This window comes from Mycteria americana, chromosome 2, assembly GCF_035582795.1.
Source record: "Mycteria americana isolate JAX WOST 10 ecotype Jacksonville Zoo and Gardens chromosome 2, USCA_MyAme_1.0, whole genome shotgun sequence".
In the NCBI taxonomy this organism is placed as follows: Eukaryota; Metazoa; Chordata; class Aves; order Ciconiiformes; family Ciconiidae; genus Mycteria; species Mycteria americana.
In genome coordinates, this window is record NC_134366.1 from 147,485,777 (window position 1) to 147,504,473 (window position 18,697).

General features: G+C 41.8%; 1 protein-coding gene across 1 annotated transcript in view; it reads left to right on the forward strand.

The window, feature by feature from the left end:
* The first annotated feature begins 719 nt into the window (after nt 1–719).
* The window catches only part of NECAB1 (N-terminal EF-hand calcium binding protein 1), a 60,562-nt gene continuing 42,584 nt past the window's right edge, over nt 720–18,697 (forward strand). The window contains exons 1-2 of the mRNA XM_075495468.1: nt 720–879; nt 7,738–7,846. Coding sequence (XP_075351583.1) covers nt 720–879; nt 7,738–7,846 — 269 coding nt within the window. The remainder of the gene's footprint in view (nt 880–7,737; nt 7,847–18,697) is intronic.

An 18,697-nucleotide genomic window follows, 5' to 3' on the forward strand; every position in this document is an offset into this window, starting at 1 on the left:
GGAAAATAAAAAAATTGACTAAACAAAGCAAGACTAAAGCTCCAGAGGTGGCCAAACCTGAATATCAAACACCCAGAACAGGCCAGCAACGAAATATTATTAATGCCAGAACCAGCGCATTTATGTTTGGTTTCATTTTTTCTTTGACATTTCAAACAAGCACTCACTGAAAGCTTCCCCCCCCCCCCCACCTAAAAATGTGGTTTTTATAATTTCATTGAACTAGAATCTGTAAAATGAAAAATACAGTCAGATGAGACTAATCTTCTCATTCTGTCATATATCTTCATTCAGCACCCCCTGATGCCCATGATACAGAGCAGGGACATCACACTTTTAAATGTAGAATTCTAAAGCTGTATAGCATGATAATACTAATGGTATCTTCTCACCTGCCTTTAGTATAAGAAATTATATAGGAGAAGTCCCCCAGTGCCCTCTGTAAAACACACAGCACTCCAGCAGTAGCAAAATTGTTGATTGCAGTGGCCTAGGGATTTCAGACCAGCTCTAAAACCGTGCGAACATTAGCCCAACAGAAAACCGTAGGTCATAAATAAAGGACTCTTTAAAATCAGGCATCAGAGTGCAGCAGTAGCATCCTATAGCTTCCACTGGTGTCAGTGACCAAAGGGACTTATTCACAGAGCATACACATTTGAGTCCCCTGACAAGATTTCCACAGAATAACAAAAAAGCCACCAAGATGCACCTGTACGATGATCAAGAGGAAATCTCACAATGCTCACTCTAGAGTCAGTTTTGCAGAGATCAAAATAGTGTTTTCATATTCAATATTTATTGACAGTGCCATTACAGGACAAACACTGACTTTGCAGGTCAGTCTTCTACCAGCTGCATCTGCTCATGTGTCTCCAGGTGAGCTCCGGCAGGGTGATAGCTGCCTCACTATAGTCCTCAGATGGTGACTTCTCAGTGGCTCTAGCTTGTAGCCCAGAGTGCTAATCCCAGCCATCCCAGAGGCCTGAGTGAATATGCCTGGAAGAGGCAGGGGAAGCACCTCAGGAAGGGGATCTCTTGGATCACCCTAATGTGAACCATCAGAGTTGGCCTGGAGGCTCTCTGAAGGTCGCCACTTATGGGACTAAACTTTTTTTCAAGGAAAATTTTAGAGTTACACCAAAGCAAGGCATGCCAAGTCCATGATTTCAGCATTTTTTTCCTCAGCCAGCATCTCCTAATCTGGGTCCACAATGTCTTGGCATCTCATGAGGTCTTCAACTCGCCCATAGACTGCCCCAGCAGTGCTGCGTGGTGGCAGCTGCAGCAGTGCGTGGGCTCTCCTCTCCATACACACGGACTGGCCCGATATGTCACAGCATGACAAGGTGACCCAGCTCTTGTGTGCCCTTCCTTGAGAAAAACAGCTATGTGCAGGAATCCCTTGGGGAAGCTCTATGCGCCATGATACCCAGAAAGGCCAGGTCTTAACATCATAATGGCTGCGTTTGAGCTATGCATTTACTGGATGACTTTACAGAATATATATTGAATACATACAGAATATACTGAATACTATACAGAATATATATATGAATGGGAGCCAGAGCACAGAAAGTCTCTGAACTGCAGCATTGCTGATTTGAGCTCCCAAATTATCCAATCAGTACTGGTAAAATGGATTTGTAAGGCAAAACCCCTGTAGCACAGCCTCCGGGGACTCTTGCCACGCTGCTGTTTGCTTCCTGACCATCTGAATCCCCTGCGGACACCACCCTGGCTCCCGTTTCAGAGCCCAGGCTCTGTGTGGGGTGGGATTCCCCGTCCCACCTCCCTGGGTCCTTCAGGTGCTGCAGGGCAGGACTCTGCGCTCCAGATTCCAAACGTTATTATTTCTATAATGACAAAATGCCTACTTTTAAACTTAAACCCTCTCCCTGTTAGCCTAGTCCCCTTGGGACCACTTTGGTTACATGTGCTAAGCTTTTCCAGCATAACAGCTGGAATAATGGCTCAAAAATCATTATATCTGGTTATATCAACACTCGATACAGATCAGAGTCAATGAAAGCTTAGTGCATTTGCCCAGAATCTTTAAAGCTTCAGCCTATGTCTGTGCTTTTTCTTATGCAACCCCTTATGCCTGGGACCTAGTGGATATTATCAGCATACTCTTTGGCACACTGAAATTTATTATTTTGGCAGCTCTTCCTTAGTCTGATTCCAGCCTATGTGCCGTGTGCCAATAAATCAGGTATTTTTTTCAACTTTTTGCATCTGGTTCAGTCCATCCGTTGTCATGTGTCCATCCTCCCAACCCCCACCCTCATTTTCTCTGTGTATAGGGCAATATCTTTTAGCACTCAAGTGCTCTGATCCAAACCTTTTACAGCAGGTATGGACTATCAGTTCCTTCCAAAAAGGCAAGTCACACAACAGGTCCCTGGGAGCAGATGATCTGGGAGCAGGACCCACATTTACGCTGCCTTCCCACTGTGTTTGCTTCAGCCATGCAGCGGACTGTGGCCGGAGTGAGGCACTTAAAAACTTTAAGTTCTTCAGAGGCAGCCAGATTTCAAAAAGCCATAAAGGGCTGTCACAGCTCCCATGAGGTATTTAGAAAGTCAGCTCCCCTTGAGAACTGTGAGGGCCCGGATGGGGCTGTGTTTTCGGCCCTTGCCTTTCCCATGGCAGAAGTGACTGCTTCATTTTGAGCACTGTCATTTCCTAGTCCCTGTTGTACCCTCCTGGGGAATAAATACTTTCTGCCACAGGGGATTTTTCTATTTATTGGTTTCATTTGTTGTTGTCTCTTCTCCCTTTGCTAATTTTTGCCCTACAAGGGCAGAGGACCGCGCTCGTAGAGCCCCAGACCCTAAATAACCTGACTCCCCTGGCAGTGTGCATGTTGCCAGCCTGGAGGCAGGCTGGGCACCGTCTGGTTGGGCTGGGACAGTGCCATGGGCTCTGCTTTCCAAATCCCATCCCACCAAGGCGAACCCCAGGATGAGCTTTAGCCCAGTGGGGTTTTTCCCTCCAATTGCCATAAGCTCTTCCAATTGGCTCTTCCAATTGCCATATAAACCCTAGGGCTGCCATTCGCCTATATGAGCTCCATCTAATGTGGGTCCTGCTACGGAAAGACTTCTTTGGTGGTCCTCCGTGGAGCCCACAGGCATGTTTAACTGCTAGGAAAGGCTCACAGTCCTAACAAGAAGCGTGAAATAGGTGGTAGTGGAAGCTGTTTTGTTGCCCTCCAGGATTTGCTGGCATCTCTGCGAGATATCCTGCTCCTCTACATCACCGTAACTTCCTTCACTGGCTGCAGACTCACCGTTTGCCATTGTCTGTCGGCACGTAGACTCCAAATATATACGTGCCCTTGTTCATTATTTGCTTGATATCTTTTCACTCACTGAAGTCATCTTTCAACTCAAAAAGAGAGTATGTGTGTGGCTTTCCTTCGTCAGATATGCTGTTGTTTATTGAAGTCATAAGCTATCCAAAATGTGTCCTGGAGATTACTAGTGTTTCTGGAGCAAACTGGCTGGGGGATATCACTTGGGCCTATTTTACATGTAAAACCATCTATTCAATAGAGAGGTGAATTTTACTGAAGTCAATGTAAGAATGCAATTGTAACCCAAAGGAAGGCTCCCCTAAAACACCGTGTAAATAGATTTCTAAACTTGCAAGTGCTACATGGGGAGATTCATTTTATTGTTTATATTTTTGTCTGCCAGTCAGGAGTGTTTTGGCTCTAAGGAGGATGGGCAACTGTGCCTGTTTTTGAAGAAACCCTGCTTTTGAAAGATGTCAGAGAAGATACACAAAAGCAAGCAAGGCTTGCAAAACAGCTTCTTTGAGATAACGTTGCCAAGGCAAACGCTGCTGGTTGATTTGTCTGAGGGATGCATAGCTTCAGAGAAGTTTGTCTTTCATGAATCATCCATCCCCTGTCGTTTTGCCAGGGGCAAGGACTGAAGCGTCTATAATAGAGGTTTCTGCTCAGCTGCTCTGAAGCACTTAAACCAGACAGTATTTATCTGGGCGCTCCGAGGGCAGCGAGGTGTGCCCCAGGGAGGCAGTGCCGAGGATACGTAATGCAGCCTTTAAAATAAAAGCCATTCTTGAAAGCCACACTTGAAAAAAATCCTGGCTAGGCAAACGTGTCTTCAATTAAACAGCACAAGGAGCACTTGTTAGGGTTTGGGTCTGAGCTTCATCTGAGCACTGAGGAAGGGCAGGGGTGGCCTGGGCCACCAGCGGCCGAGTCCCCAGCTGCACTAGCAAAACAGTTACACTCATACAAAATCAGAGAAATGCCCTGGAGAATCAGAGCTTTTTTCAGCAATCGTAACTGTATGAAGTCTGTAAGTAACCGAATAGTTTCAAACCTCCTTGGGTTTTGCCAGCAACAAGCTCAGTGATGTGGCAGTCAATGTCAATAACATTCAAAATGTTATTGAGAATAAATAACATTTAAAATGTTATTGAGAATAAATAGCAATGAAGCAAAAGGCAATGTCTGCTCTTGGATGATAAAATTTAAAGAAAATAGCTAAAGTGCCCAATCTGACTGTTGGCAGATCATTGATTTTCTGGATTGATGTAAAGCCAATGATCCCGAAGAACAGAGGTAAACAGACAGATGTTTCAGGTTTTGTGTCATACTCAGACTGTTCTATGAGTAAACTCATAACATGTTTATCTCAGGGAAGTTGCCAAAAATCATTAGTTTCTTGAGCATGTGTATAACTTGCATGCAAATCACCCTTCCCAGCAAAGGCTAAAGCTGCAGAGGCAGTTTGATTAAACAATCGATTGTATCTGTATGAGCCAAAGGAAGCATAGCTATGAAAAGAAGCTTGTTCCAACATGCTCAGTATTTGATATTCCTTCTCTGTAACCAGTGCCAAATGGCAGATGTATTTAGATTCTCAATTAGGTAATCATGGCAGCTCTGTCAAAGAAAATTGCCTACCTTCAACACAGTATTGTGCCATCTTGGTTTTTAGCTCTTGTAGATCTTGACATTTTATTTTGATCATAATGATGATTATCTCCAGCTACAGTCTGTCTTTTCATATTAAACATTTCAAAATGTTTTTGTTGAAGCAGACATTTAATTTGTACAATTTTGAAACCTCTTGAAGATTACATATTTGAAGCCATATATTCAAGTCAAAGGAATTATGAAATAATAGCAAGTAAAAGAGTGAGGAAACTCCTCAGCTCTGTTCTTCAAATCTGCATGCTGTAGTACAGCATGTAGTTACAGGATTCAGATACTGCCTTTATAATAGATTCTTCACCACTATAAGATTACGCCACAATATGTGGTAGATTAGTCTGGTGCTTAGGACACCTTAGTCTTGTCCTCTACAGTTGTTTAGTGCCCTATGAGTGATTCAGTGTGTTACTGAAGGAGGAGAAAGAGACATGTGAACTTAAATTTAGTGCTACCCAAAACAGAGTTATGAAGTGTTAGGCTTTGAAAATATTCTTTATGCTTCATGCAAAAGCTCAATCAGTTTACATAAATTATTACTTAACTACCGTTTAACCATTCAAACTTCTTCTAAATACAAGCAAAAGGTGGATCTTCTTTCTTTGGCTTTTGTTTGCTGATTAGCAGTCCTGCATTTGAAACTCACTACACTAGTCAATGAGGAACAAATTGCCCTAACTGTTTTAATGAAGTTACAGATTTGCCTCATCCTGACCCATGCACTTCTTCTGAAGTCATGCCTGTACAGTAAAGAAAAGAGGACAGTTGTTCTTCAGGACAGAAGCAAATGTCCGCTGTTGCTAAGGGATCCCTGATGAAATCCCCTGGACTTCTGTGGGGTTGAGCTTTCCATTTACAAACTTCTGTCTTTCATTTTTTTAACATCCTGCTGACAGGCATTGGTTGGTTTCTCACATCACCTTCTATACAATGTCATTCAAAGCCCCATCCAGGCTCTAGGTCATTTCAGCATGCAGAATTATGTTATATATCTTCCTTTAATTGATTCCTTCTCCTCAGCCTTGAATCATGTACTCAGGAAAAAATTAGTCGTGCTGACTGTCATATGTTGTTTAGTCTTTGTGATATGATTAGAGGCCAGAGTTAACAAAGGCTAATGCTCCTTGCACCCCTGAGTCCTACTTTCCAAAACAGACGATAGTCTAAGTCTGCCACTTCTGTCACTGCAACCGCGGCCACCCTGTGGGTGGGCCAGGCTGTCCAAATTGCAGCACATTTTATCTATTTCTGATGTCACTAATCAACTTCTCTGGGATTATCAGATGTGTCAGTGAGGTGAGATACAAGTACAATCCCTTCTTCAATGAAATGCTTTAGTAGTTATTGGAATACCCTTCAGAAAGCATTGACAGTTGTGCAGAGTTTGACCTGACAAAAGCAGGGTAAAGCCTCAGTCTGAAGTGGTAACATCCTGAAAATACCAGATGAATTAATCTGCTTAACACATCTCATCTCAAGGATTTTGCCTCATGTAGTCAAGGGCTTGCTATAATTAAAGCTAACTTAAGAAACAGATGAAACAGACTCCACTAAATAATGTAGTAGAGATTGTAATAAGGACTTTCTCCTCTTGAATTAATGTACATTCCATTACTGTTCTTCTAAATGTTATCATACGGTACTTCACCTCCCTCTGAGCCCCATTAGTCCTGCAGACACTTCCTAACTACATGAACATGGTATTGATGATGATCAGGACCCACGTGGTGATGATCGTTTTTGTCCCAAACAAATAAGAACAGCAGATACTTAGAAAATAAAGTCAACTTCTTCATAGTTGGGCTTCACTGTATATTAAATGGCCAATTCAAACACCATCTGAAAATCCATCTAAGGGTTTTGACTGACCTCTGATATATGTCCAAACCAGTTTTCTCCTTCCTATATTTTGGTGTAATCTCCAGATGAATTACATGCTGGCAAATAGAAATTTATTCTTTTTTATGCTGACCAAGAAAATGAGCTGAAATTCTTTCCAGTGGAAGAGGACACAACGCTGGCTTCCTATTCCATGAAAGTAAAACTTTTTAAAATTTATTTTGCTAATTACACACCAAGCACAGACCTTTTTCAGAAAGATGTATTTTATGAAGAATCAGAATGCTGCAAACCAGTGCAGTGTATTGATTAGCGTCCTTAGCTAGAGAGGAGAGCCAGGGTCAGATCCCTGCTGCTATTGAATTGTGCACTTGAGTCTCAATCTCCTATGTGGGACTCGGGGAGCAGAGGAATGGGAAAGGGAACGGTGAAAGGAACGGGAAATTGGTAGCTCTAGATAGCTGAAGAAATTTTAATTGAACTAACGTGTTCCTTCTACAAATGTTTGCTTTTGCATTCCCCTGGGTTTTGTCTGCCCCACTGAGTCTCAGGAGGTCACTGATCTTCCATGCAGAGGCAATGACACGGGCAGGGAGCAAGTAGGGGAAGCATGGGGCAGGACGGGGAGAAGCCACAGTGAATGGGATCAGGGCAAAGACAGGACTGTATTGATGTGTTTGTCAGTAGAGACTTACCAAAACCAAACTATCTTTGCTTGAAAGATAAGAAAGAGGAAGAATAACAGAGTTACCAGGCAAACTGAGAACTCTCATACAACAGCCGATGTGTCTTGATCAAATATGTAAAGTTTCTACATTTAATGTGAAGAGCTAGAGGTTTTTAATAGTTTCCTCTTCTACTGCATGAAGTAAACAAGCAAAACCATAAATGAAACTAAGGCATTTTCCATTTCTTCATTGTTTCAGACGATGGAAAACTGTCCTTTGATGAATTCAAAGCTTACTTTGCTGACGGAGTTCTGAGTGGAGAAGAACTGCATGAACTTTTTCACACCATTGATACACACAATACTGAGTAAGTGCCCCCTTCTTACAATTACAGTGCTACTCTCTGTACCTGAGAACGGAAAAAAGACATCAGGGTGATTTTAGAAAACAAGTCTAAGAAGAAAGCTGCTTCAGGGAAGCTAGGCTGTGTCATATGGCTCTAAACTGTATAAGTGAAGTCCTTCTAAACCTTGTAGAAATACCTGCATGTTCCAATAAATGTGATTTGGGTACTGAGAACACAGGGTGGAAACTGGATGCCTTCTGTGTTCCCCACCCATGACAGAAAGGAAAAGGGGCTGTGGCCTCCTTCAGGTTTAAATAGGAGTTCCTCAATTCTTGATCCCACTTCGCTAATTCATTACGTGAGGTGAATACTTGGACTAGATGTTGAGCAGGGAAAAAATGAAGCAACCATATACAGAAAAGAGCAGAAAAAGCCATCCTGTCTGGTGCTGGCATGGAAATTGTGTTGGTGCTGTCACTTAGGATGTTTGGATATCCCCACTATGGTTGGGCTTAACAAGGCCACAGGGAAATGAGCTGACAGGAACTTCACAAAGTTCAACAAGGAGAAGTGCAAATTCCTGCCCCTGGGGAGGAACAGCCCCATGCACCACTATTTGCTGGGGGCCACCCAGCTGGAAAGCAGCTTGGCAGAAAAGGACATGGGGTGGACACCAAGTTGAACATGAGCCAACAAGGTGCCCTTGCAGCAGAGGAGGCAAATGGTATTCTGGGCTGCATTAGACAAAGTATTGCCAGCAGGTCAAGGGAGGTGGTCCTTCCCATCTACTCAGTACTGGTGAGGCCACACCTGGAATGCTGTGTCCAGCTCTGGGCTCCTCAGTACAAGAGAGGCATGACATACTGGAAAGAGTCCAATGAAGGGCCACAAAGATGATTAAAGGACTGGTGCACCTCACATATGAGGAAAGGCTGAGAGAGCTGGGACTGTTTAGCCTGGAAAAGAGAAGGCTCAGGGGGACCTTATCAGTGTATATAAATACCTCAAGGGAGGGTGCAAAGAGCCAGGCTCTTTTCGGTGGTGCCCAGTGACAGGACCAGAGGCAATGGCCACAAACCCAAAAACAGGTGGTTTCCTCTGCACATCAGGAAACACTTTTTAACTGTGAGGGTGACCGAGCACTGGCACAGGCTGCCCAGAGAGATTGTGGAGTCTCCGTCCTTGGAGATATTCAAAAGCCATCTAGACACAGTCCAGGGCAACTGGCTCTAGGTGGCCCAGCTTGAGCAGGGGGGGTGGACCAGATGACCTCTAGAGGTCCCTTCCAACCTCATCCATCCTATGATTTTATGACTGAAGAAGAGAATGAATTTCCTTTTTATTTGCTTTCTGGCCATCAGCAGTTATTCAAAGCAGGTCTCCCATTTACTGTTAATTATGACGGTGTTACTAAGCTAGTGGTTTTTAAATCAGACTACTCCTGTGGTAGAGAAGGTCCTGAGGAGAGGCTGTTTATTGCTTTTGCTAAGAGGTTATGAAGACATCATGTAGTAATCATGGCGTGGGTTGTGGTTCTGGTTACAAGGAGTGAGTACACAGTAAGTCAGTATTGCTTTTCTCAGCTGCGTACAGTGGAGCAACAAGTATTAAGATGCTATCACAGCCCTGCTTCCTACTGTAAGAAAAGGTAAGAGCAGTGTAACAGGACCTTATCTCATCCAATGCCGAACTCCACTGTGTCTCTGGGATTTTACCTTCCACAGGGAAACAAAACCAACAGGCTGCGATTTTGTAATTCATCTACTTCGTAAACGTCAGACACTAACTCACAGTGAGATATTAGTTGTTAGCCTTCTTCCTCAGACACATGACTTTGGCAATCACCTTAATACTTTAGGACTTGCACAGTACCCCAGGTAGCTCCAGACAGGCCTTTCCCCTTGGCCAGTTCTTCCTGACAGTGACTCTCATATGGCTTTTTCTCCTTCGGATGTCTGTGTCACAGCATCACGCCCCTCCTTGTTCTCCTCTTTCTCAGCTTCTGCCAGTTGTCCTCTGCAAACACCCAATTGCCATGACAGTTGTGTGTCACTAGCCCCAAATGCCGACCCGAGCCCAGGCCCATCACCCTGGTGGCCTGTCAATGACCAGGCGTGATGCTGGACATTGACATGACAACTACCCTTGCAGCAGAAGGCCTGAAAGTCCAGCAAAGGGCTTTTTGGGGAACCATCTCAGAGCCCATTCTTCTGAAGAAGCCTCACTGAAGGCCTTGTGTGCTTGGAAGCTTGTCCATTTTTTCCACCATTATGACCTAGTCTAATGAATATATTCTCTCTCCTTAAAAATTCTGCCTCCCCCCAGTCTAGATGGAATTATTAAACCACTTTACCTTTTCCAGAAAGTATGAAGAAAGAAATCAATTGAAGTCTGAAATCTGATCAATATTGTACGAGTGTGTGCTAGGGAACATGTATCTCAATTTATGATCTTTACAAACAACTTCCAGGAATTTAAATCAAAATTTTAAAAAAGTTTCTAGGTTTTCATTAGCCATTATACAAATCTTTTTTGTAAAACATCAATAGTTAAGTGAATTCAAATATTAACTATGCAAAGTGTTGCTTATTTCAAGCCATTTAAATATAGAGTCTATATGCAGAACCACATTTCTTTGCTGACTTACGAGCTTGGTTGGTTTTTTATAAACATGTATGAAGTACTGTTCATGAGCAGTATTGTCTGTGTCAGTATATGGAGCCATGAGATGCCTACAGTTAGGAATCCTCTTTTAGATCTGTTCTCTGCAGTCCTAAAAGCATTCACATAGGCACCCAATTCATATAAACAGAGGAATATATCCCCTAGGAGTAAATGCCTAAATAACTCTGTGGATTTGGTTTTTAGCTCTGATCTCACTTACATTTCTGTAAATCAGGCATAACCTCCCCAGAATCATTAGATTTGAGCCAGCACGAAATGGAGGTATGGAATTGGACTCCTAATCCCAAGGCCATCCTAAACATCCAGTAAACCATCCTGTGTTGAAGTCTTGGTACTAGGATGCAACAAAGACAGAGAAACAGGTTTCCCAGATGTATCAATCTCCTTAACAGACAACACAGGGGAAGAAGCAATATAACCACGTTATCTCTTATCATAAGAAAAGAGAAAGCTGTCATTATTTCCCTAATTTCCCATATTTCCCTAATTTGTCAAAAGTACTTACGTGCTATAAATTCAAAGCAGAATGTTGCAGAAATACTGCTAAATAAATAGGTACTGTGTACAGAAGAAATAAGTGCAACATTTTAATTTCCTTAGGTTTCTTAAAATCAGTGGCAAAGACAGAAACAAATATGATCTTCAACAAATGCAATGCATACAGTCTACCTAATCCTAGCAAAATGAATGACATGCTGCTTAGAACACCATGGGAATTTGCTTAGCAGATTAAGGGCCTTCATGCAAATTTTTAACCCAGAGTCAAAGACTCATTCATACAGCTTTGGACATGTGTACCACCTATCTGCATGAGAGTGGTTTTATCTTACCATGATTCCATTTGTCTGCGTTTGTCAGGGAGCATCCTGATAAGGGCAGATATCCTCGGTGACTATGTAAGATTTCTAAGAAAAAAGACAGATGTTCTACATCTACTTTTCCTTTCTTTTTATTTGTAAAGCTTTTTAAATCTGTAAAATGTTTTTATTTGTAAATTTTTTATTATTCGTAAACCTTTTTCTCTTTAGCAGAGAATATCTAGACCTGAAAAATATGTAGAAAAGTGAGAATAACATTACGTTTTTCCTCCTGGGAGATAGGCATACCTGAAGAATAGGTGTGACTTTGTCGAATGCTACAGTTATTAGCTGAGAGCAGATAAGGAAACTGGCGCAGCAGCCATCTGCAAGAGAGATGATTCTCACTGTCCAGAAAAAGCCTGGCAAAAAGCAGGGCACAGAAGTCACAGACAATACGTACTGTGAAGGACCATATTTTCACGTATTTCAGGGAACTGAACAGGTGGAAGACTAAGAAAACCTACTAAATTACCTTTTCCAGCCAGAAGAAAGGGTGCTTTCTATTGACTGGTTAACTCTATTTGTTATAGAGTAGAACCTAGATATAGCTAATAAGAAAACACACTTAAAGTTTATGTTTAAAACAGCAACAAGAAGCTTTTTGAGTATGTTTTTTCATGAAGTCTGTAACTGATAAAAGGCTTAGTGTCTGACTTCGCAGCTGAGAAGTATTCTACACCACTTGATCTTTCTCTTTAACAGAGGCAAATATATTTTAAAGGCTTTCCCTTAGCACCTTTGAAAGGTTTTTGAGAACCCTGTCATCAGGTAGGCAGCAAGATGGAGCACGCCAAATATCAGATGGATATAGCAAAGAGAGACAGCTTGGACAGTATAGTGTAAATTCCTTGTTAGTATAGCTTTCCAGCAAAAATCACATGAAGCAGATATAATGAGGAGGCAAAACTTTACTCACTGGCATTTGCTGAAAAGGGCAGATTATGTAAAATGTCTCAAATTAACCAGCTGGCTAGGAAAAGTAGCAAAATGTTCATTGAACCTTGGGAAGTTTTGTGATGTAAGCATTAGGAGAATCATCTACATATCAAACGATTCCCAAACGACCTATTTTGTGATGTTTTCACTTGCAAATTACCCAAGGGAATGAAATGAAAATCACGGGTTGTGCCTGTAATTCCCAAGTAGTTTATGGCTGGTTTTTAGTAGGGGAGGGTGAGAAATTCTACTCAGTTATGTATCTAGTAGGAGAAGATTTGCACAGATTATTTTGTCTCTCTTATCCAGTTAAAATACAGACTCTGTCAAACTCTGGGCAAATCATTTATCTCCTCTCTGCTTCACTTCAGTATTTACAAAATGCAGACTGTAGTTCCCTATCCCACAAATATTTTGTAAGCATTCAGATTATGCAGTGATTTACATTGCACGTAAAAGCCTAGGACAGATGGTGAGGGAAGCATGTCATGATCCGCTGGATCATTTCTTGGAGTATCTCAAGATTTCGTACCCAGCTTGTCACAAGAGCAGACTTTGGGTTGTTTCCACCTAAATTAAATCTTTCAGCTCAGCCAGCATTCAAAACCTCACTGCCTGTGTGCATGAGTCTTTGTACTTCAAAGCCTGAAGATAAAAAAGGAGAGGTGGCCTTCGGGTGATATCCATGGGCCACAAGCTCAGGAAATCTGAATTCCCTTCTCAGCTCTGTTGCAGCAATCTTTCAAAAAAATATTCAAAGCATAAAAGACTTACACTGGCTTAACACTTTTCAGGCAATTAAATTAACCAAGTATTAAACCCCCCTGTTACATGGGTCCTAATATCAGTCTTGCTGAAGAGAGATTTAGAAGATTATTAACTTTTAAAAAGACCAAGCCAAGCTAATGTAACATACCTGTTACAAAGCAGATAGGCTCTGGAAGACTGCTAGAATGAGCAATTACCATTTGCAATGTGATAGCAGGGCAAATAATAGGGGGTTTAACTTCCCAGTAGTTAAGGTTGTGTCTGCCCAACTGACCGTGATCTCTGCACCTTGTTATTTGGTGCAGACAGGTGTTAATCTTTTTACAAAGTGAAAGAAGAGTCAATTGCTACTGCAGTGACCACAATCACCAGGGAAAAAAGATGAGTAGGAATTAGTTTCCACTACATAAAGTTTCCTAGAGATAGGTTGAATAGGAGTTCATTATGCCAGGATGCATTTATATTTACAACTTTTCTAGACCCTAAAGTACATGTTATTCACTCAGGGCAGATCACTGCTTTTACTGAAAATTTGCATTAGCTAAGGATCTTTCCTCAGTACATCATTAGGACCTATATTTTGCAATTTATGAATGTATTTATGTGTAGACTGGCTATTTTTTTCTTCCTAGTTCATAAAATCTACATTACCTTTTTATAACACTTTAAATATTAAATAAATACCAGTAAAGACACGTCATACAAATTGATTGCCTGATTTTTTTAACTTCCATTCCTTTTTCCTTTTGATACAGCCAGAAAAAAATGTATAAGTTAATATATACCAAGTATGACATAGATTAATAATGATGCTATCACTGTCTAGACAAGCAAATTAGGTGAAGTAGTGTGTTCATGCAAAAAGGAAGTTATTTTTTCCCATATTTTAGTACTGCTACAATGTTTTACCTTTCTTGAGGGTGTTTTAATACAAGAATTATATTTGTAAGAACTGGTAATCAAAAAGATAAATTGTAAAAAATTAAATTTGTGGTGGGGTCTTCTGCCCACTGAACCATAAGCTAACATAATAATTAGTTTATAGGCCAACGAATTACACAGAAATTTCCCCCATGGGCAGACTAGCTCATACCTGTTCACAAGGCCTTAATGTAAGTTGTTTTTTTTTAAAAGCCTCTTCTGACGACAAAGAAACAAGAGGACACTGGACCAATGGGCCACTGTGGCGACCCAGTGAGTGGCGGTCTCCTGTTTGCTAAGGAAGGCAGGGAGATAATACCAAGAATTAATTCATACATTAAATTAATTTTAACATTATTCAGTAAAACAAGCAACTTCTGATTATTCAGAGATACTGTGCTTCAAAAGCTGCATAAAGAGACAGTAGAATGCTTTGATTAGGCCATACAACTAACATTCCTGATGTGTAATTAGCACAAGGTGACTGCTTTAGTGGGGTAGCGATTAATTATTCTTCCTTAAATGCAGTTTCCAGTATTGTCATTACTTCAGATTGAAGCTGAAGGCCAATTAGGCATTTGACTTCCACTGAAAGTCACTTCTAGTTGTTCTTTTCAGGATCTCATGAAACCTTTGGGCCATCCCTATTTGATCACATACCATTAAATAATATAAAGAAGCTGTTATGATGCTCAGATGCCCGCTCAGATGCCCTCACTCTGCCAGTGTAAGAAAAGGCTTTGCGTTGATGCAGCAGTGGTTAGGTCTGGGCTGTTACAGTCAGGTCTCTAGGTTCTCGTTTCCTAGCGTGCACTTAGCACTTGCATCTACTGCAAAGTAGTGTCTTGTTTAAAGACCCTTTAAAAAAATTGAAAGTATAGGCAAGAAATCAAGAGCAGTGATTATTAAAGACTTAAGCTTCTACCTAGAGTTGTACAATGATCCTTCTCCCCTTATTCGTAATGGTTTAAGTGTTTTGCAGATAGCCCAGAAACAAGCACACTAAAGCATCTGGGCAACATCGTAAGCTCTGTTGAAGGTATCGGGAGGCCAAGGTAGATCCCCACAGTGTGTTGAGTAGGAGCCAAGCTACCATAGTACGAGTTAGACCAACATAAGGGCATGGCTGTGAGCAGGGAAGGAGCAAGAGGAAGAGCTTATCTTTGCCTCCTGATTTGACACATATTTGACATGACATCTATGTTACACATCTGTAATGTCACAGTGGGGAGCTTGTCAGTGGTGAGGTTCTGAGACCTCAAAAAACCTCAATGCACTCTACTTCAAAGCTGAGTTAGCCTTTATGGAGGAGTTTTGTAAGGGTGAAGGGAACCCAGTGTGGTTCCTCACCCCTCTCTTCCCTCACAACCTCAGCTCCAAGCTACACAGTGCTCAGCGAGGCTTTGCAGGGCTGATGGGAGCAATGGGAAGGGTGTTAGATGCAAATGCAGGTGCTGCAAAGGCACCAGAAGTCTTTCCCGGGGCTGACAAGGAGAGTGACAACACGCAGCTCATGGAGGACATGGCCTGCAGGTCATAGCTGAAGTAATTTTGAAGTTGAAAACCCACATGCTCTGCTGTCTTGGAGCATCCTGGTTATTAAGTCTTCTATCAAGTGAACGTGAAACACTAATTTTGGTTGTGTAGCAATTTGTACTATCATGGCACGAGTGTAAATCAATACTCACAGCTCAAGGCAAAGGCTGTCAGGGACTGATGCTCAAAGCCCCCTGAAGATAGAAGTGAGCTGGTGATGTTAACTACAAGAATCGCTTTATGTTTTCAAAAATTGCAGACATTTACAGAGGCAATATCTGAGAAGTTTAAGGCTGAGGAGACTGCAGGTGTCTTGCAACTTTAAGCATTGTGTTTCTTAACATATTCTCCTAAGCACTGTTTTTAGGAGCAGATTGGAGCACAAGAATATTTTACAGATTAAATAGGAAGAAGAATCATGGAATGTGACTGGCTTTGCTGACTTTCCACTTGAAAAATGTTGAAGAATTTTTTGGTGTTATTTCCATTGCTATTTCATTTTTGGGCCCTTTTGAATCATTAAATCATAATGTATAGACCTCATCCAAATCTGAAGATCTTCTTCCTCCCATATTTGCATCTAATCAGAACAAAAGTCATATTTTTATTGTAAACTTGATATTTTAAGTGCTTTAATAATGTGTGCATCATTCCTACTACCTAGTTTGTATCTTAACATTTCTATGAGCTCTCATCTGGTTTCTAAATCCAATGTGTGCATATGTTCAGTGCAGCTGCCTGGGGGTTGTAATATTGCTGAAGAAGCTGTTTAAACTCCCAGTTACCCCAACTCAGAAAACCCTAACTTGTGGGGTTAGCATGCTCTACACAATTAATAGATTGCATTACCTGGACTTCATATCTGCCTTTACTGAATGCTAAACAGCTTGCGTGCAAGACAGTATTGCAGCACAGTTCAGCTTCAGAGGAGGTAGTTCTGCAGAAATATAGCTGTTTTGCTTACATGTGTTATTGCCTGAATAATTGTACTGAAAGTATCAGCAGCACAGGTCTTATACATGGAGAGAAGTATGGAGGAAAAGTTTGACATTTGTGGCTTATGGGGTGAATGCTTTTACAGCTCATTTCCTTGGTAAATCTGTCCCTGCTTAATTTTAATGTCAACTCTGACGAGCCCATGTTTCAGCAGAGCAAGAATCCTTGACATGGTTAATGGTTTAGTGAATAGGTTTTAGCAGTCATTGCAAATGTAAACCTCCCTTTTACTCTTACCCTTCTCCCTTCCCTACCCCCACTCATAACTTTCATGGAAATTGTTTTTGCATAATGGCATCCTCAGGGAAAAGGTGTCAGAAGATAATGAGAAGATTTGGCAAAGTTACAAACTAAGAGATATGCAAAGGATCTCAAGGGAATTCAGTCTGCAGCACTGCCGGAGAGAGAGTGTGATAAATGCTTCACTGATTACTGACTCATATGAGTCAGTGGGGAATCAGTCTTGTTTTTCTCACTTTTCTCATTGGTAAAATGAAGTCCTCAGCCAGGACCTTAGTTACAAGGTAGGAGGGATGCTAGAACTATTGAGGCAGACCTGGGGCACAGGCAACCTCCTGCAGGTAGGGAGGTCCCATTAAGCCTTTATGTGTGGCACAAGTTAAAGATTAACTGCGCACAAGCCAGAGATGAGTTTTGTTGAGGACCTGAGAGCCTCGGCCACCTGCAGCGCCGAGCTTATGCTGGGCATTTGGGAGAGTCTGTCATGCTGCATGTACTGCACATGTAGGGATGGGACTTGGCACTATGGAGACACACCTACACTTGCATGTGTATGTGTCAGCAGGGTGTCTAAGGCTCCCTCATAGTCAATGAAGTCACTGGCACCTAAGTAGTTCTGCTCACATAGGCTTCAGCACTGTTGCCCAGGCATAAGACATTTAAGATGCTCCCACCTTAGACATCAGACACCACCACAAGGTGGACAGGATGACACAGGAGAAGCAGTTGGGACATGGGTGGTGGGAGAAATTCTAGAGCATCTGAAACAACACTAGATGCCTATGTTATATCCAATTACTCAGGCTCCTGCTAGCTGGTGTACTGAAAAAACCCCAACTCCATTGAGTTGCGCCAGGGGAGGTTTAGACTGGATATTAGGAAATTTTTCTTCACCGAGAGGGTTATCAAGCATTGGAACAGGCTGCCCAGGGAAGTGGTTGAGTCGCCATCCCTGGAGGTATTTAAAGGACGTTTGGATGAGGTGCTTAGAGACATGGTGTAGTGGTGGTTTTGGCAGTGTTAGGTTTATGGTTGGACTCGATGATCTTAAAGGTCTTTTCCAACCTATATGATTCTGTGATTCTGTGATTCTGTGAATACACAGGGGCTCCTTTGCCTGGCAGAGGAGGTTGGACACCCAGCGCACATGTGGCTGTCTACATTTAGGACTCAGCCCCAAAGTGAATCTACCTCCCTCCGCCTGCCCAGGTCTTCATTAGCAGAGCCCCAGTTCCTCCCTTGGGCCAAAAGAGAAATGCTGAGATCATCTGCCCAAATAGCAAACTCCAAAAGGATGCCAGTTTGATGTCTGAGAGCAAGAGGTTGGTTAGCGTTATCCTTGCAATCGTGGGAACCCCTCTGACTGCATTAGCCTGCAGCCCGGTACTGTGCACTGAAACTAAAATGAAATGCGTGTTATATGGCCCCCCAGCGCTTCCTTCAAGACTCTGGTTGCAAAGATAATAATGACAAATCCTCAGTAGTTTAACAGTAGTCTAAGGATAGCAATTATCTGTGCCTTGGATGGTTTTCTTTTGTTTCAGTTGGAAGGCATATTTTAGTCTCATGCTATTGTTGATTTATCACGGTTCAATACAAGTACACAGAAAAAATAATGAACTTCTAAGTACAATGAGGAAAAAAAAAATGTATTAAACCCAGCATGAGATAGAGACAGGCTCTTTAATTAGGTGAACTGCAGGTGAGTGAAAAGTAGTTTTTCTAAAAAGGAATTATTGAATGCAAAAAATTACAGGAGGAAAATAATACATTGGGTTTTGACCATTTTTTTAAAAATGATCCTTTAGATTAAATAAGAATTTCAGGCACATGGTGCAGCACTGACATCAGAAAGGTGTGTTTGCTACTATTTAAGAGACATAATCGCAGCTATTGGCTTTAACTCTCAGACTTTTCAAGACAATAGCTA